The sequence below is a fragment of the Rattus norvegicus genome, chromosome 1, assembly GCF_021556685.1.
Source record: "Rattus norvegicus strain SHRSP/BbbUtx chromosome 1, alternate assembly SHRSP_T2T, whole genome shotgun sequence".
NCBI classification, from domain to species: domain Eukaryota; kingdom Metazoa; phylum Chordata; class Mammalia; order Rodentia; family Muridae; genus Rattus; species Rattus norvegicus.
In genome coordinates this window covers 2,595,580-2,613,227 of record NC_141534.1, presented here as the reverse complement: position 1 = coordinate 2,613,227, position 17,648 = coordinate 2,595,580, and the positions used below count along the sequence as shown (strand labels likewise).

Below are 17,648 nucleotides of genomic sequence, written 5' to 3'. Positions count from 1 at the left end.
CTGTGTATGTGTGTGTGTATGTGTGTGTGTGTGCGTGTGTGTGCGTGTGTGTGCGTGTGTGTGTGTGTGTGTTCAGCATGTGAGTTCAGTCAGTGTCCAAGGAGGGGAGAGCCTGCATCTAATTCCCTGACAACATTTAAAGGTTTTCAATACCAGGCATGGGACACATGGTTTTAATCCCAGCACTCTATAGACAGATGCAGGCTGTTCACTGAGGCCAGCCTGGTCTACAGAATGAGTTCCAGGACAGCCAGGGCTACAAATAGAAACACTGTCTCTAAGTCTCACAGAGCTAAGTGGAAAAGGAAAAGCATAGTCTCTCCTCAACACAAGATAGAAATTGTCAGGCTGGAGAGATGGTTGAGTGGTTAAGAGCATGGACTACTCTTCCTGAGGTCCTGAGTTCCAATCCCAGCAACCACATGGTGGCTCCCAACCATCTGTAATGAGATCTGATGCCCTCTTCTGTTGTGTCTGAAAACAGCTCTTGTGTTCTTTGTTTATATATAATAAACACATGATTTTTATTTTATTTTTTAAACAAAGGTGGTAATAGTCTTCACTGGGGAGAGTAGAAGGAAGGAAACAGGGGAGAGGAGGAAAGGAGGTGACTGGGAAGCACTGGTGGAGAGGGGACAGTGGCTAACAGCAGGGCAGCAAAGAAGCAGAGCCTTCACCAGGGGATGATGGAGCTGGAAAGACAAGAGTGTGATGTGGAGAAAAGATGGAGGAAGTGAGAAGAGCAGACTGAGTCTGAGGGAGCCTGAGGCTGTGTCTCCAGGAGAAGAAGCAGCAGTGGAAACTGCTAGAACAATCACTGGGGCCCCTACTGGGTGAGAACAAACCAGTGACTCTGTGAGTGCTGCATGCATGGGAGTGGGCAGAAACTGGAGCTCTGGTTGTAAATTTCCTTGATTCTGACTGCACTTTTTGCAGAGGATGTGTTGACCACATCGATCTTTTTCTTTTTCCTTTCTTTTTCTATTTCTTTTCTTTCTTTCTTTCTTTCTTTCTTTCTTTCTTTTTCTTTTTTTTTTGCATTTCGACTTTTATTTGAAAACAACTTAAATTTTAGACAAAATTTTTTAGTATATAAATTTGATTTTTTTATACAGAATATAAAGATCTCCCTTGTTAATGTTTCATGTGAAGAGGATTAGACACACGAAGGAAGACACATTCTGCACACAAAGTACACCTCCTATGTGTGGCACTGGTGACAAATGGTGTCCTGCTCCTGCACATACATTAGGACCAAGTGGCAACATCACACATCAAAGGGCTGCCCCCACTGCCTGTGGTTTGCTCACTTTGACTTTAAGGAATTTGCTGGGCGGGTACCCTTCACTCTGGTTCTGGAGCTTGGATGTGAGCCTCCTGCTGTCCGCTAAGGACTCCGCCCTTTCACTCTCTCAGTTGAAGCGCGGGCTTCTCTCTACATTCAAAGCCGCCGCCACCACCTCCGCCCCGGCCTCAGGAAGCAGGTTTTGCCCGCCACCTCCTGCAGCCGCGGCGGACCGCCTCGGGGGACTGGTTATTTTGTTTCTTTACCCTGTTCCCAAGGAACCCTGAGGGCGCAACTGCAGGTGAGTGAGATGAAGGGGCGGCCAATGTGAGAGTCCTGGAAAAGTAGGCTTAGTATTCAGGTCACAGTAGCAAACTCCACGGGCCCTCGGGGACCTCGGGAACCTCTGCTTGTGGGACTGAGGACCAGAGCCACCAGGTCCTGTAGGGATTCCCAGAAACAAGTAGGAAAAGGGGCACTAGGAACCTGCAAGGCTGGAGCGCGGAAAGCCCAGAATTCACAGTCCAGGTGCCTGAACTTTCTCAGTTCTCTGCACTGGGTCCTGTGCGGGGCGGTACTGAGGATTCCTGATTTTCTCAGCAGCTCTGGGCGCACCTTAAGCAGCCTGGACTCAAAAAGGACCATGGCAATGAGAGCCACCACCAAGTGCAATCTTTCTCTGAATCTGGGCCTTTTCTTGCTGCTGAATTTTCTGGGGACCGCGATGCTAGAAGGTGAGTTCCCAGGGTCTACATGGAGGGGTCTACGTGGAGGGGGTTGGGGCACTGAGCAAGGACCTGGCTAAGTCAGGAAGTTCCCTCAGTCCTGAGCTACCAGGAAGCTCCCAGGCTTCCTCTCTACTTCACCACCCCAGCAACTGGGGACCCTGCCTCTTCCTGCCTGTATTCCCCTCCCCCACGCTGCGCATAGTAGTTCTGAAAAAAAAGTTATGGCAGGAGGACATAGAGGGGCTACAGGGTTGAAGGTAACAGAGGACAAAAAAGAGTACCTGTTATGTCCTCAGCACCATTGGGGAAGGAAGTCTAAAAACCGGTCTCTGGGACTGGATAGGCTGGGCACAGTGCTTACCCCTACTGGAGAAAGACTCAGTCAGCTGACCTGGATCTAAGGCAGGCTGGGCTCTGAAGACTGCCTCCCTGGGGATTCCTCACAAGCTCTGCACCATTTCAACATCTTTTTATTCTTGAGCTTTCTTTCCTACCTTCCCATCCACTGTCTTATGGTACCTCCCAGACTGGTGGAAAAGAAAGGTTTAAGGAGATACTTTGGGGCTTCAAGCAGGTCACAGACAGACAGAGATCTCTTCATGAGAATGGATTAGGTGTGTGGTTTAATGTGGGGGAAGCTGAGCTCTGATGGCCAACAGTGCTGTGTGACAGACCCCAGTGGGAGCAAGGATCAGCACTTACCTCACAGCTAGCAGCTCCCCTCTCCAGGACAACTGGGGCATTGCCTCAGGAGCTTCCCTCAACACCAGGATCCATGTTGAATTTCCATGTGTTCTATGATGCCTCCCTTCCCCCTGAGTGTTCAGATAGATTTTCATCCCCAGGAACATGGATGTTGTCTCACAGATTTTATACTTCAATATTGATGTAGACAATAAATGTACTTGCAAGACAAATATCCTGGGTGACATGTATGCCTTTGAGGAGTTCTAAGACAGTTAACTAGGGCATAGAATTAATATCCAGAAGCTGCTGAAACTCTTGATTAGAGGCTTCTCCTCCTGATCCATCAGAGAGATTCTGAGTGCTAGAAAGCCATGACTCCTATGGATCCCTGCTCCCACTTTGGACCTCACCTGCCTATTTCTCTCACAGGTACAGACTCTCTAAGTTGTACCTTCACTGTTAAGTACAGATCCTCACCTGGACAGTGCTCAGTGAATGGAAAGCCTCTCCTTCGTTTTGATGACGTAAGGCAGAACTCACCTGTGGGTAAACCTGAAAAGAAGGGAAATGCCACTAAGGTGTGTGCTGATTTGAACCAAAGCCTGAAAGACATTTTTCAGAAGATGATGAACCTGGAGTCAGGGCTATTTGATCTGTCCAAGGGTAAGTATGAGGTAGAATGCAAAGATAGAGATTATGAATAAGGAAGAGGAAGAACAGAGCATATGCAGGAAGGGGCTGTGGATGTGTCTGCATGTAAGAGCTGAATATTGACCCAACCTTGAGGTACATGGCACCCAATGTGTAAGAAACAGCAAGTCAGTGAGGAAAGAATACAGACCCCTAAGCATGAAGAGAGCGAATGGACCACTGAGGGAGGATGATTGTATAAAGGGTGGAAGATGATGGTGTTTGGTGTCATTTGCAGGTAATCACACCTTGCAGGTCACTGTACAATCTCAATATAATCAAGGAATATTCATGGATGGATGCTGGGTCTTCACGATTGATAGACAGTATCCCTTCTACTTTTATCCAAAAATCATGACCTGGAGAGAGAGTCATCCTGATGCCAGCAGGACCGTGAGTCAATGGCAGAACAACAGGGAAATAGCCCAGAGTCTCAGGACGTGCTCCATGGGGGATTTCAGCCAGTGCCTCAGGAAATTGTTGACAGACTCCAGAGAAGTGCCAAGTAAGTAGTTATGTAGATGATCACGAGGAAACACCCACAGAGTGGGGAAGGCAAGACTATTCTCCTGAAATGGGTGACGATTTCCCTGTATGGATATCAGCATGAGTGTATGATCAGCCTAAAGCTTTTCTCATTTTTCTCAGGATCAACAATAACGACCTTGGATACCACCAAGCCTTCCTCTGCCACCCAGATTCTACCCACAGTGGACAGTGCCTCATCTGTGTTTACCACCTGGAGTCAATATATATTTGTATTGATTCTGTGTTTAGCAATATTAATCATCAATGCATTGATCCGTTAGGTGCCTTTGTGGTTGCTACGATGGTAAAGAAAAAAGTAAGGAAGGGGCTGGGCTCACTCTTCTTCTTGGTATATTAATCAGGTAAGGACACAGGAGAGGGGTCCCAATGGTCTAATGCAAGCCACTCTCTATCTGAGTACTAGAATGAAGTCTCAGTTTAGTCTTCAACCTCCTCTCCAGAGTAATGTTGGAGATGATGATTGTTGGGCACAGGAGGAAGGCAGAGTCAGCATAACTCTACAGTCAGCAGAGGATGAACCAGGAATGTCCTCGTGAGGGAACAGAGAATCCATAGTCCAAGGTTCCAAATGAGATACAAGGAAACCCTAAATGAGGTGCTCCCTCCTCATAACAAACAAAAGTTACCATTAGACTGTGATTAAAATTCTATTTTTTTTCTGGGGACGACATGATCCAGTGCAGTAATTCTTATGCCCAGGGCCATGTGTGTACATCAATAGCTCCTGACTTAGGCCAGCCCTTAAGACAGAAGGATCAGAATGAGTAGAGCATTCAAGAAGTCGGCTGACCTGTAATCTGAGCATTCAGGTGGCTCAGTGAGAACGACCACCAAATTCAGGGCCAGCCTGGGCTGCATAATTGAATCTTCTCCAAAGAATGAAGAAAACTGCAAAGTCCACTCATTTAACTTGGTCCCTCTACCTAGGCACAGTTCCATGCATGTGAAACTATGACTCCAATGTGTCTGTCCTCTGAGGTTGAAGCCGAGTTTAGTCAGGGAATGTGGGCTGAGTGCTCACCACTGACATTCTTGGCTTTTTCCAAATACATAAGAAAGTAAACATAAAATTTGTGTAGAAAATGTCAATGTTCTTAGCATTTTAATGTGTTCTAAAAAATTTTTTCCATATAATCATAGGTTGGTATTTTAATGTCAGGTGACATTTCACATATTTAAATCAACATAATTATTTTTAATGACTTATATTGCATAAAAAGTTTGAAATCTATCTGCAGACCTACATTTCCTCTGTGTGGGAAGCTGAGGCAGGAGGATTGTCACAAGTATTCAAACTTGTTGTCAATTACATTCTAAGCTTGGGGCCCACCGGAGTGATAAAAAGAAGCCTTGACTCCTAAGAATTAGAAAGAAAGGAAGAAAGAAAGAAAGGAAGGAAGGAAGGAAGGAAGGAAGGAAGAAAGAAAGAAAGAAAGAAAGAAAGAAAGAAAGAAAGAAGGAAGGAAAGAAAAGTAAAAGGCCAGCAAATAAAGAAAGAGTTATATTTTGCTGGCCTTTTATATATTCTGATATTTTCATGTTTCCTGATTTTTTTTATATTTCCTGTCTATTCACAATTTTTTACTGTATTCAACTTCCAGCTACAGAAACATCCCATCTTACCTGAGCTTGTGGTGGGAAAAAATATCTAGAAAAAAACCGAGAAAAGGATTGGGTAACTGAGTCTGTGGTCTGTGATGTGGGCGAGTGTCTGGGACAGGGAATTAGAGTGGGTGCTGCAGCTGATGCCCAGGAACTCACTGTAAGCCTCACCCCTTTTTGTCACAGATGCTCCCTGCTGTAGTCTGATCCGCAGTCTTCATCATCAGCTGTGTCAGGTGACACTTGAACATTGTCTGTGGCTTTTTCCTCAAAGTCCCAAACATACGTAAGTCTGTTGGCCTCTCTGAAATCTGTGCTGTTGACTTCAGACCAAACTGTTGGAAACCCAGGACACTGATGGCTGTCAGAGCCTCACCCCGCAGGGCATCAGGGTGCCCTAGGCCATTGCTTTAAGCACTTTCTCTTGCTCTGTTCCTTTTGCTTTCTTATTCTTGGATGGTGGTGTCATGGAGGTCACGGCAGCTCTAACTCTAAATTATTGATCGCTGTACAAAACAGGGGCTTGCCTTGGGTGATTTCATTTTACCAGGAGAAGTTGGCTCCCTTCTGAGTGCAGAGCAGATGTTGGGTGACACGACACCTTCCTGTTAGCACAGACACATGGCAGGCAAATACCACCCACGAGGCAAAGGCTGGTAGTTAATGTAATCCTAAAGGTAAAAGTGTGTCACCTCTACTCTTATCAAAATTGGTTGGAAGCAGTGAGCACAAGTGCATCTCAAACCACATCAGAGAACCAGGTCTGAGAATTTATATTATTTGTAGCTATAGTTTTGGTCAAGTCTTTAAAACCATGTAGATAGCACCAGCTTCGTTGTACAGTTCACAGATGTATTTTTATAGTGGTTACTTTCAGGGATACAGGAGAGTTTCAGGGAAACTTTGTCCTTATTTCTCATCCACAGATCCTATTCTGGACAATGGTATTATTCTGTGAAATGACCCCAAAATTGAACTCTGGGATCTCCACATCCTCTCTGTAGCTCTCATATCCTTTTAGAGCTATTCCCCCCTGTCCTCTATGCTGGGCCATAGACAACCTGGTGGTGAAGGTGAAAATCACTGCTGTCCACCCAGCCCTTGATCCTCATTGCTTTAGGCCTCTAGCTGTGGCCATTGCAAACTCAGAAAGTCAGTTACACCAGACTTGAAGAACAGGTAGTGGTTTTACTCTGTTTCATAGCTTTCAGGAGCAACCAGCTCACAGCTCAAGACACCTATGAATGGGGCATAATTAAATACAGAAACCTCTAAACGTTATTTTGAGGCAGTTTTGCAAATATATTTTGGAACCTGGATTGTATGCTCTTCAGGCCTGAATTGGGACATCACTTTGTGTCACAACTTTGAAAGATGGCTCTGAAGAATAATTAGGGACAAAATCAGATTCTAAATCAGTGTTGACTGTGACAAGATTCTATTGTGAATTTGAATGCCTGAGAAACTGAGAAAAAATTACAAGCAATAATTTTGCACACTATAAATGTAATTAAAGATTTTTTTAATCATACAGTTTTGAATAAACTGCAGCAAACCCCAGACCTGCTTTTTTACAGTCCTTTAGAAACCCTTTATTATGAACTTATCTTCCAAATCTTTCATAACAATAAGCATATTCTAATCATCAGAAATTTGTACTCTCACTAGGATTGCTCTTTTTGGGGCATGGGGATCTGCTTCCTTTCTTTGTTAAGTTGTAATTTAGTCTTCTCTTCCTAGAGATATAAACCCTGAACACAGCAAACCTCCCCATGTTTTGTCTTTTTCAACCTGGTCTTAAATGCACAGTACTATCAAGTATTCCATTGTTATTGGTTAATATGCACCATGGTTCAGAATCTGAAGGTGTTGCTTGTGTAATGCTGATGTTTCCTTGTTTCTTCAGAAACTGAAAATAATCTAGTGTGTTAAATTTGTTTGTATCATATGCATTAAAAGAAATTAGAACTAAGCGTGTGTATTCCATTGCTTCCTTATCAGCCACTTTAAGTTATACCCTTTGAGGGACATTATCATGTAAAGACACCACACATCACCTACCTGTAGGGGTAGAAGAGCCATAAAAAAATCAGAGACACAGACACACAGCTGGGCCTGGCCAAGAAGTGATGGAAAAGCCTTGCATGTGTGAACAGGAGTTCCTAGACAGACATGAACCCACAAAAGCTAAGTGAGCAGTGATGTGAGACACTGAGGTGCCAGGTCCTGAGACATATTTTCTTGGGCCATCTTCAGTCCCCTTACGAACCAATTACTGTCTATGTCCTTTGGTGACCTAACTTTTTTGTGACTCTTAGATATGTCCTTAAAATACATGAAGAGACCCTCTAATTCCAACAACCCAAAAGCTAAGAATTTTATCAGACATGATCTGGGCCAGAATCGAGATTCGGCAAAATTGATATCACAGGACTTCCTGATATCTATACAGATTCATTTGAGAGATTGTTGATTTAAGACTTTCCTTGTCTCTTCACTACAGAAAGTTCATAAACAGAGAAATATCACATAAAAATATAGGTAAACAGGGTTTGTGGATTTAGCTCAGTGGTACAGCGCTTGCCTAGCAAGCACATGGCCCTGGGTTCAGTCCCCAGCTCCGAAAAAAAAAGAAAAAAGAAAAAAAAAAAGAAAATATGGGTAACCTAAATCTGTGGTCACTTTGGGAACCACATGATGGTCATGGTCTTTCATATTTGTCTCCAGAATAAAGTGTCTCTTACCCTTTGAAAGAAGGCTTCTTTATTTAAGACATGGAAGTTGTTGGCTATTTTGCCTCTCGAATGGGTTGGACTGTGTTTGTAAGCTTAATGTATGTTGTAAACTTTGTAATACTTCAATTCTTTGGAAACATGTAAGGCCAGAAACTGCCCAGACCCGCTTCTGAGGAGCTCCAGCAGCCAGAGCCCTCTGCCCAGACCTCCCTAATTGTCATAAGGGTGCTCCAGCCTTTATAAGGGTCACAGAATTTATCTCTAGTCCCTCAACAGGACAGTACCCAGGTTAAGCTCACTTTAGGTGAAAAATTTGAACAAAGGACAATTCCTGAATAGAAAAACACACAAATCCCTGAACCTCCCACAGAATCACACAAATTCCTGCATAATCCCTGAACTCTCCCAAGATCAGGACTTGAAATCCCTCCAATCTTCACCCTGCACACCTCCAACCTAGAAAGCTCAGTCCTATTGAACTACCTGAGGACCCAGCTATACCACTCTTGGGCATATACCCAAAAGATGCCCCAACATATAAAGAAGACACTTGCTCCACTATGTTCAAAGCAGCCTTATTTATAATAGCCAGAAGCTGGAAAGAACCCAGATTCCCTTCAACAGAGGAATGGATACAGAAAATGTGGTACATCTGCACAATGGAGTATTACTGAGCTTTCAAAAACAATGACTTTACGAAATTCATAGGCAAATACATGGAACTGGAAAATATCATCCTAAGCGAGGTAACCCAATCACAGAAAGCACACATGGTATGTACTCATTGATAAGTGTATATTAGCCCAAATGCTCAAATTTCCCTAGATGCACAGAACACATGAAACTCAAGAAGGGTGACCAAAATGTGAATGCTTCACTCCTTCTTTAAAAGGGGAACAAGAATACCCTTGGCAGGGAATAGGGAGGCAAAGTTTAGAACAGAGGTAGAAGGAACACCCATTCACAGCCTACCTCACATGTGGCCCATACATATACAGCCACTCAATTAGACAAGATGGATGAAGCAAAGAAGTGCAGACCGACAGGAGCCGGATGTAGATCTCTCCTGAGAGACACAGCCAGTCTACAGCAAATACATAGGCCAATGCCACAGAACTTAGGATGGGACCCACGTTAAAGGAATCTTAGAAAGGACTGGAAGAGCTTGAAGGGGCTGGAGACCCCATATGAACAACAATGCCAACCAACCACAGCTTCCAGGGACTAAGCCACTACCCAAAGACTATACATGGACTGACCCTGAACTCTGACCTCATAGGTAGCATTGAATAGCCTAGTAAGAGCACCAGTGGAAGGGGAAGCCCTTTGTCCTGCCAAGACTGAACCCTCAGTGAATGTGATTGTTGTGGGGAGGATGGGGAGGGGAACACCTATATAGAAGTGGAGGGGGAGGGGTTAGGGGGATGTTGGCCTGGAAACTGGGAAGGGAGATAACAATCGAAATGTAAATAAGAAATACTCAAGTTAATAAAGATGGGGCAAAAAATGAAAAAAAAAAAGAAGAAGAAGATGAAGAAAGCTCAGTCCTCAGGCAACTATATATAAGCCCTTCCCTTGGTCCAACCAGGGGGCCCACTCGCTCCTAGGAGAAGTGGCAGCCACTCCTGAATTTGTTCCTCAGTGCCCTGGATCTTCCTAATAAATCTCTTTTATGAAATTTGCTGCCTGTGACTCTATTGTCAGAGGATGGCAAGAACCAATGAAGACAAGAAGGGAAGAATTGAGGAGAAGGAGCAGGCTGAGGCTTTGTGTGGAACTTTAATGTTTCCAACCTTTATTTTTAATGCTGGTTCCTAAACGTTTTAACCTCTCTTCCACCCCATGACCTACTGGAGGTAGTGGGAAAGAAATGATATGGGGGACATGGGGGGAAGTTGACCTGTTTAAAAGGTTCTTTGGAGCAACTCCTGTCTGTGCTGCCTGGAAATCATCAGTTCTGTTCACAGGTTAGCAGCAGCAGCCTGATGCACTCGCAAACACTTTAAAGATGCACCAGCAGTCTAGTTCTATAGAGCCAGGAGAGCAAACAGGAATTAGCAGCAGTGGCACTACTTAGCAGAGACAGCCAGGCCTCAGCCTTCGCTCAATCAGGAGGAGGCACCCGGAGGGACGCCAGGAGATGTTTTTGGCTGTAACTCTGTTGGGGAATGGAAGATCAGTGAAGATTCGAGACACAAACATTGTACAGCTAGGTGTACCAGCAAGCCAAGGTTTGTCCCTTTGCTCTGTCACATGTCCTGTATGTGTCGTGCTTTAGCACAGGTCTTGTCTCAGTATGTGATCTAATCAGCCCGAGTCGACAGAGTGACAACAAATGGAGCTCAACTATGGATGTTGTAAGGATGACTAATACATGTGTGTTGTTAGTAAAGACTCTTTTACCATGTGTCCTGTCATGTGTTTGCTATAGCAGACCATCTACTCTCCTTTGTCTGCCCTAGAGAAATGTTTCTTTATGAGTCTGTCTTGATGTTTCCCCTGAGTTCTCTTCAGGACACTCCACTCCTTCAAGTGTTTGCCCCAGCAAAACAGCATCTAACACAATTGACTTTCCATAGAACCGTTAAGTTTCCACTTCATGTGCGCTCCGCAGCTATTGGGGGATATCCTCCCCTGGGAGCTGCAGTGCCTCAGCTGAGGAGGATTCATCTTGCAGCTCTGTGGTTCCTGAACTCCAGTGTCTCAGGATGTCCTTCTGTTAGGACACTGTCCCACCTCAGAGCTGTGTGATCCCTTGGCTCCCCTGTCTCAGGATACCTTTCCATTGGGTACCTTCTCCTCTCAGAGCTGTGTAGTTCATGAGCTCCTGAGTCTAAAGACACCATCCCATCCAAGCAGAAATTCCAACAGAAGCAATGCCCAGCACTGTAATAGGAGTCGCAAAGAACATGTACCAGAATCAGTTTTCATCAAAGTGCACACTTACTAGACACAAAGGTGCCTCAGATACAGAGCTCATGCAGCACCTGGATAGGTACCCAGAGAAGACAGGAATGAACAGTAAAGCCTCTTAGGGAGCCTTAGGTTAGAAACAAAAGCTTCTGTAGCTTAAGGAAATGTTTTGAGGGAGAGGGGACAGCTTCTGGTTTCTCCCTAATGTACTGGTTGAATGTTCTGCAGCAAGGTTCACACCTAGTTAAATGAAGTGCATGAGAGAACCCTGCAGGCTGAGACAGTGGAGAAAAACAAAGGGAGGTCAGAGGGTGGGAAAGTGGAAAGCAGTGTCAAGGAGAGGGAGACTGATGGCGAAAGAGCCAGAGTTTGAGAAGGGTTTAGTGAGAGGATCTGCTGAAGTTCACAGGGAAGCTCTCTCACACATGAGCATCCTGTCACATAGCCATGAAGGCTTAGCTATAGTGATCACAGAATGCTTGTCTGAATCATCACAGAGAGGTGTGATTGAGAATAGAGCTGATATGCCATCACTAAGGTAGTGCTCTCCATTTGAGAATGGGTCCTAAGGAAAAATAGTTACAAATGAAATAAGTATTTTCTTTTGGAAGTACTGAACAGCCAGTTTTTGAGAATACTTCATAGAGTGCATTGGAAGGTACTGTGGCTAAGGGACAGAGTTAGTCCTACCTAAGAAAACACTGAGTCTGAATGTGCCCATTAGGTTGTCAGACCCAGGATCTCCACAGTTACTCACAAGCCATGCCTCCTTTCTGGACTTCCTAAGAGAAGAACTCTTCTGAACCATGGGGCTGGAACTTAGCTTCATGGCAGAGAAACTGCACAGATAGTTTTCCTAGATCAACATCAAAGACATAGTCTGAACTCTTGCAACCTGAAACTGACTGCAAGTGAGTGTATGCTGGCTATTTATACGTAAACTTCACACATCATGGAGTTATCATAGTATAAGGGGCCCCCCATGAGACTGGACTGTAGGCAATTCTACATGACATTTATTACTTTAATGATTCATATGGAAGGGCCCATTGTGAGTGTGGGGCAACCCTTGGGCTGGTAATCCTATGTTGGACAAGTAGGCAGACTGAGCAAGCCATAGGGAGCAAGCATTAAGCAGTTCCCTCCACAGCTTCTGATTCAGTTTCTGCTAAGGACGGTGTCCTGAGCTCCTTCACTGATAGACTAAGATGTACAACTCTAAGCCAAATAAATATTTTCATCACAAATAGGATTTCCTCATGGTCACACAGCAGTAGTAACTCTAGCTAGGACAGAAATTGGTACAGGATTATCGAGTATTTCTGCCAACACTTCATGATGTATTGTGGGAAGGACTTGTTATATATATAATATGGTCTAGACATGTCACCGAGTGTAGACTGCTCTATAATAGGATGGAAGGGAAAAATATTGAGAGCAATGCAGACGATCGATGCTTCACTTGCCAATTTTCAAAGGGAAACAAAGACCCAACCAAGCCATTAGTGCTAAGAGTCTGCGGTGTCTGCTCATCTATAGCTCAAGAACCTGGATTCTCTTGCTGAGGTCCAGGATTCAATTCATTCCCAGCCCCAGCAGGTGGCTCACAACCACATGTAATGACAGCACAGAGGATTCGCTCTACTTGATGGGCACCTGCCTTTAAGACACAAGTTAATCACCTGGTAACACTGTTTGTTTGTAAGACTTGTATTAGGTCAAGGTTGCATAACATCACATTTATAATGACCAATTTGTGGCATTTGTTAAATGTCTCATGAATTGAAAGCAGAAACAAACTTACATAGTCTCTTGTTTTCATACAATCAACTTAAATGAACTCTCTTTGGGGGACTTTATCATGTAAACATGTATAGCACAATATTGAAGGCAAAAGAGGAAGACAAACGTATCAATTCATAATCAGGGGTCACAGCTGCACCTGAAGACCAAATGGCACACGAGCAATTTCCTGAAAACACTTATGAGAACTCTACTGTGAGACTCACAGGACACAGGGATGGTAGTGTGTAATAGTTGTTTCACTGGAGAGAAAACAAACAGATAATATTCAAAGCACACACCAGAACTTGATATAACATGGGAGGGGTTCACAATTAGCTTTTTTCTGAGTTCCAGGCAGAAAGTTTCCAAGCCAGTTTTTAATGAGAGTGCCCTGGGGTGACTCAAATGCCACAAACACTAGGTATGACATTTCACTGCTGCAAACTCTAAGCAACATGTGGCATTATGCAGTAGGACAGTGGGTAGAGGAAGGATGTGTGAGGGCTCCATGCACCTTGTATTACCATTACTCTATGGAACATTGTGGCATTGAGCAGGCATCCCCTTACTCTTTGTCTTTTTCTATTTACACTTCTGTCCTGTTTTAGAAGGGACAGATATCTTACAAATTCTACAAGGCCATAGATACCATCACAGAGTACTACACCCACCAAAACTTTCCTTCACCACATATCGAAAATACAAGCTATCCCATGACTAAGTGAACTTTCAAAGTATTGATCCAGAAACCAAAGTTATGAGATATTACAAAAAATCCTCCAACAACATGAGGTAAACTACACCCATGAAAATGCATGAAATAAATAATCTCACTACAGGAAATCAAAAGATAGGAGAAACACACACACTCACATACACACTCACACACTCACACCCAACAAAATAACAGGAATTAGCAATCATTGGTGTTTACTGTCTCTAAATATCAGTGGACTAAACTTCCCAATAAAATGACGCAGGCTAACAGAATTGATGTGAAAATAGTCTTCTGCTGTATACCTCAACATTAAAGAGAGACTTTACCTCAGAGTAAAGTGTTGGAAATAGATATTCTCAGAAAATGGATCTAAGAAGCCAGCTGGTATTAAACAAAATAGACTTTCCACCAAAATGAATCAACAGAGATGAGGAAGGACACTTCATATTCACCACAGCAAAAATCCACCAAGTTGGCATTTTGATTTTTAACATGGTCCTATGTGAAGAAATGCACATCTGTAAAAGAAACATGACTATACAGCTTAAACCACATAATGAACCTCGCATGTGAATAGTGGGAGACTTCAACACTCCATTCTCACCAATGGACAGTTCTAAAGTATAGAGAGAAATAATGGAGCTAACAGATGTTATGAAACAACTGGACCTAACAGATATCTACAGAACAGTTCATCCAAACCCAAACAAAAACACCTTCTTCTCACCACCTCACAGAACCTTCTGCAAAAGTCTACATATTAAGTCAGAAAGCAAGTCTCAACAGATACAAGGAAAATGAAGTAACGCCCTCTGTCCTATCAGACCACCACTGATTAAAGCTGGTTTTCAACAACAGTAACAACAGAAGGCCTACCAACTCATGAACACTGACCAACTCTCTGCTGAATGAACATTGGGTCAAGGCAAAAATGAGGAAATTTAAGTTTCTAGAATTCAATATAAATGAACGTGCAACATACCCAGACTTTTGGGAGTCAAAGAAAGTGACGACATCAAAGTTCCACCATTCTTGGCTCTCCTGGAGACAGCCCGAATGAGGGCACAACAATTACAGCACAACTGCTCACTGTCCACGGGACCGAAGAGACGAGAGCATACTTTGGTCCTGTGTGGAACAGGTCAGACTTCACCAGGATTGGACATGGTACTTGTGGCTGAAACACAAGATAGACCCAGGACAGTATGGAAACGACAACATCCGTCACAATCTTCCAGCTCCCTCTGGTCCTCCTCCTAGGTGCTTTTCCACCACACCAAGAGACTAAGGTGGGTGTTGAGTTCAGATACACTGCACCCTAGGTCACAGCTGATGTCTGCAGAAGCCAATATATTGATGAAGGTAGGGTCACAGCCCTGTTTACACTAAGAATATTACCAACTAACATCAATGATCTGTGCTAAAGTGTCCTTCATGGGTGTGAACATCCGGAATGCTTGTGAATTGCCAAGGTCCAGTGGTTTCCCACCAGTCCCCTATTCTTCTGTCCTTGGGTGTAACTCCATCCTGCCAATCAGAAGTACCCTGGACTTCAGGATACGACACATACTCTATAGCCTTGGTGTTGCACGAGTTTTTAAAAATGGATCCATGCCTCTGGTCTCAATTTCCTAGCCAGTGTGGCTATGGTAGCATACTTGGGCAGCTGGCATGGTGTCTGGGAGAGAGAGGAGAACAGCAGAGCCAGGCTGCCTAGATCAGAATCAAGGCTTTGCTGGGTGACCCCTCATATGTACCTTAACATCTCTGAGCTCCCTATTTAAGGATAAAATAAATTAGTGTAGGGGACCCTGGGAAATGGGAGCTGTAGGCATGCCTGTCTGCCACCAATTCTGACAGAGCCTCCTTCCCCCCATCCCCTGCAAGACTCCCACTGACAGGTACTACAGGCTATAGGCCTTTATTAAGGATGCCAGTAGGCAGTAACCTGGGAGGAAAGGAGAGCCTGAAGGGGTGGATCAGGGTTGTGGCTCTCCCAAGGCTAAGAGGAAAAGTCACAGCACTAAGTGCTGTCATGAAGAAACTGGAGAGATCTCCTACAAGTGACTTGACAGCACAACTGAAAGTTCTAGAACATCTCCTGTAGCCAGGCAAGACTTCTAATGGAGGTATTGGGACACCATCCCAGACACAAAGCCTTTGACCTATAATTTATTTTTCCTTCGAGATAGGCTGGGGAGAAAATGGAGCAGAAATTGAGGGAGTGGCCAGCCCATGCCTGGACCAGCTTGAGACCCATACCCTGATAGGGCATCCACCCCTGAGACTTCTGATGATAATCTGCTGTACTTGCAGACAAGAGCCTTGCATTACCATCAGCAGAGAGGCCTCAGCCAACAATTGATGGCAAGAGATGCAGAGACTCACAGCCAAATATTAGGCAGGCCTTGGGGGATCCTGTGGAAGAGAGTGAGGAATGAGTGCATGGTCCAGGGATGTGAAGGACACAAGAAAACCCACAGAATCAACTACTCAGGTCTTACAGGGGGACATCGAAACAATCACGGAGCATGTGCTCATATGACATAAGGCAACACCAGCTGATTAATATACACCCAGTAATCCCAGTGCTTGGTTACAGTGGACATATTCTTAGAATCACAGATTTGGATTTGCCTTTTCTTTATTGAATGTTTGTACTATGGAAATAATAGCTGGTGTGGATTAAACCAACTTTCCCTAGTCCATGTGAATCTCTTCCTCAGGAGAAGATGATCTGCCATTGGCATTATCTCCCACCCAAAGGTTGAATAGAAGCTTATGCATGATTTTAACTCATGTTTTGTGACATTATGTATAAGTACCGCATTTACATCAGTTTCTCCTTATCTCTTCTGCCCATGTACTTCCTTATCCTCCTGCTCTTTCCTCTCAAATCCAAGATTTCCTTTGCTTCACTTTAGTTGGATAATGCATAATGGATATCTACACACGTCATATGTACATTTCTGCTCCCAAGTTTAACCATTTAAGCATGACTGCTTGGACCTAGATAATCTTTCGGGTGATGACACCCCTGAAAAGACTGATTGGACATTTCTCTGCAACCATTGCTTGCCTGTAACTGCTCATCTAGGAATGGATTCTTCTGAGATTCCTGCTGAGATTTGAATAAGCTTGATGATACTACAAAAATGTAATCCTGAGCAGACCTCTCTACAGCATGGCATATCAATATTTTTTCCAGCAACCAATACTTACACTCCAATTCTGAGGATATCTGTGTACCTCACACTATATGTAGCTGCGTTCTTGTATATTTCCCCCTTTCCATTACTTAGCACGAGTTTCTCACTAAATACCCTGGCTTAAAGAATAAGGATACACAATAAGCAATATGTAGTCCTGAAGTTTAATATGGGAGAGTGATTCAGTCACTATTCTGTTAGACGCACCAATATGAAGACCTGAATATTATGCAGAAATCCCACATAACTAATGTCCACGATGGGGGATTGTACCTGGAATCCTAGTGCTGGTGAGACAGTCGAGTCCCTGGGGTCACTAGGCAGCCAGCCAACCCTGATTAGTAAGCCCCAGAGCAGAAGGAGATTGTCTCAAAAATAAAATGAGCAGAATATGAGTAACATCATTCCCCTGCCTCAGCCTCTGACTTGGCATTGAATGAATGGCCAAAGTAGTTGGGGGTTGTTTTTTTATTGTTGTTGTTTTTTTTTTTTTTTGAGTTTGTCCCTCTGGAATAAACCACTTAGAGGTGTTTCTGCTACATCCCATTCTGCCTGTCCTTACTGAATTTCTTCATGCAGCTGCTGTCCTGTATTTGGATTTCTTAGGTAATGTCTCAGCTCCCTGTGCCTTATTTAACAACTGACTAAAAGCAGCCTTAAAACAGCAGAAATGAATTCTCTCACTGTTCTGGAGGCAGGGACCTGAAATCCAGGAGTCAGCAGGAACATGGTCCTTTAAGGCTTCGG

The 17,648-nt window shown here is 44.0% G+C and overlaps 1 protein-coding gene and 1 long non-coding RNA gene across 5 annotated transcripts in view; one reads left to right on the top strand and one right to left on the bottom strand.

The window, feature by feature from the left end:
• LOC134482572 (uncharacterized) overlaps nt 1-17,648 on the bottom strand; it is a 59,461-nt gene that overhangs the window by 18,559 nt on the left and 23,254 nt on the right. For 2 of the 3 annotated variants that reach the window (XR_015648947.1, XR_015648942.1), the window contains exons 2-3: nt 14,675-14,869; nt 1,038-3,252 (exon numbers count right to left, since the gene is read on the bottom strand). The exons of the other annotated variant lie outside the window; for it this stretch is intronic. This is a non-coding gene — a long non-coding RNA (uncharacterized LOC134482572). Of the gene's footprint in view, nt 1-1,037; nt 3,253-14,674; nt 14,870-17,648 lie in introns of those variants that run through there. 3 annotated transcript variants of the gene reach the window in all.
• On the top strand, nt 1,470-5,359 carry H60al (histocompatibility 60a like). 2 transcript variants are annotated; one of them, XM_087604440.1, is made up of 5 exons: nt 1,470-1,586; nt 1,886-2,019; nt 3,130-3,363; nt 3,629-3,895; nt 4,039-5,359. In XM_087604440.1, the coding sequence occupies exons 2-5, from the start codon at nt 1,929-1,931 to the stop codon at nt 4,197-4,199; spliced, it is 753 nt and encodes a 250-aa protein (XP_087460566.1). In that variant the 5' UTR covers nt 1,470-1,586; nt 1,886-1,928; the 3' UTR covers nt 4,200-5,359. The 2 variants fall into 2 exon arrangements, with proteins under 2 accessions (XP_087460566.1, XP_087460570.1); XM_087604444.1 differs by having other exon boundaries at nt 1,889-2,019; nt 4,039-5,356.

Coding starts and splice junctions, on each gene's coding strand:
- H60al (XM_087604440.1), top strand. CDS start 1,929: ATGGCAATGAGAGCCACCACCAAGTGCAATCTTTCTCTGAATCTGGGC. Junction 2,020..3,129: donor GGGGACCGCGATGCTAGAAG/GTGAGTTCCCAG, acceptor TTTCTCTCACAG/GTACAGACTCTCTAAGTTGT. Junction 3,896..4,038: donor AGACTCCAGAGAAGTGCCAA/GTAAGTAGTTAT, acceptor CATTTTTCTCAG/GATCAACAATAACGACCTTG.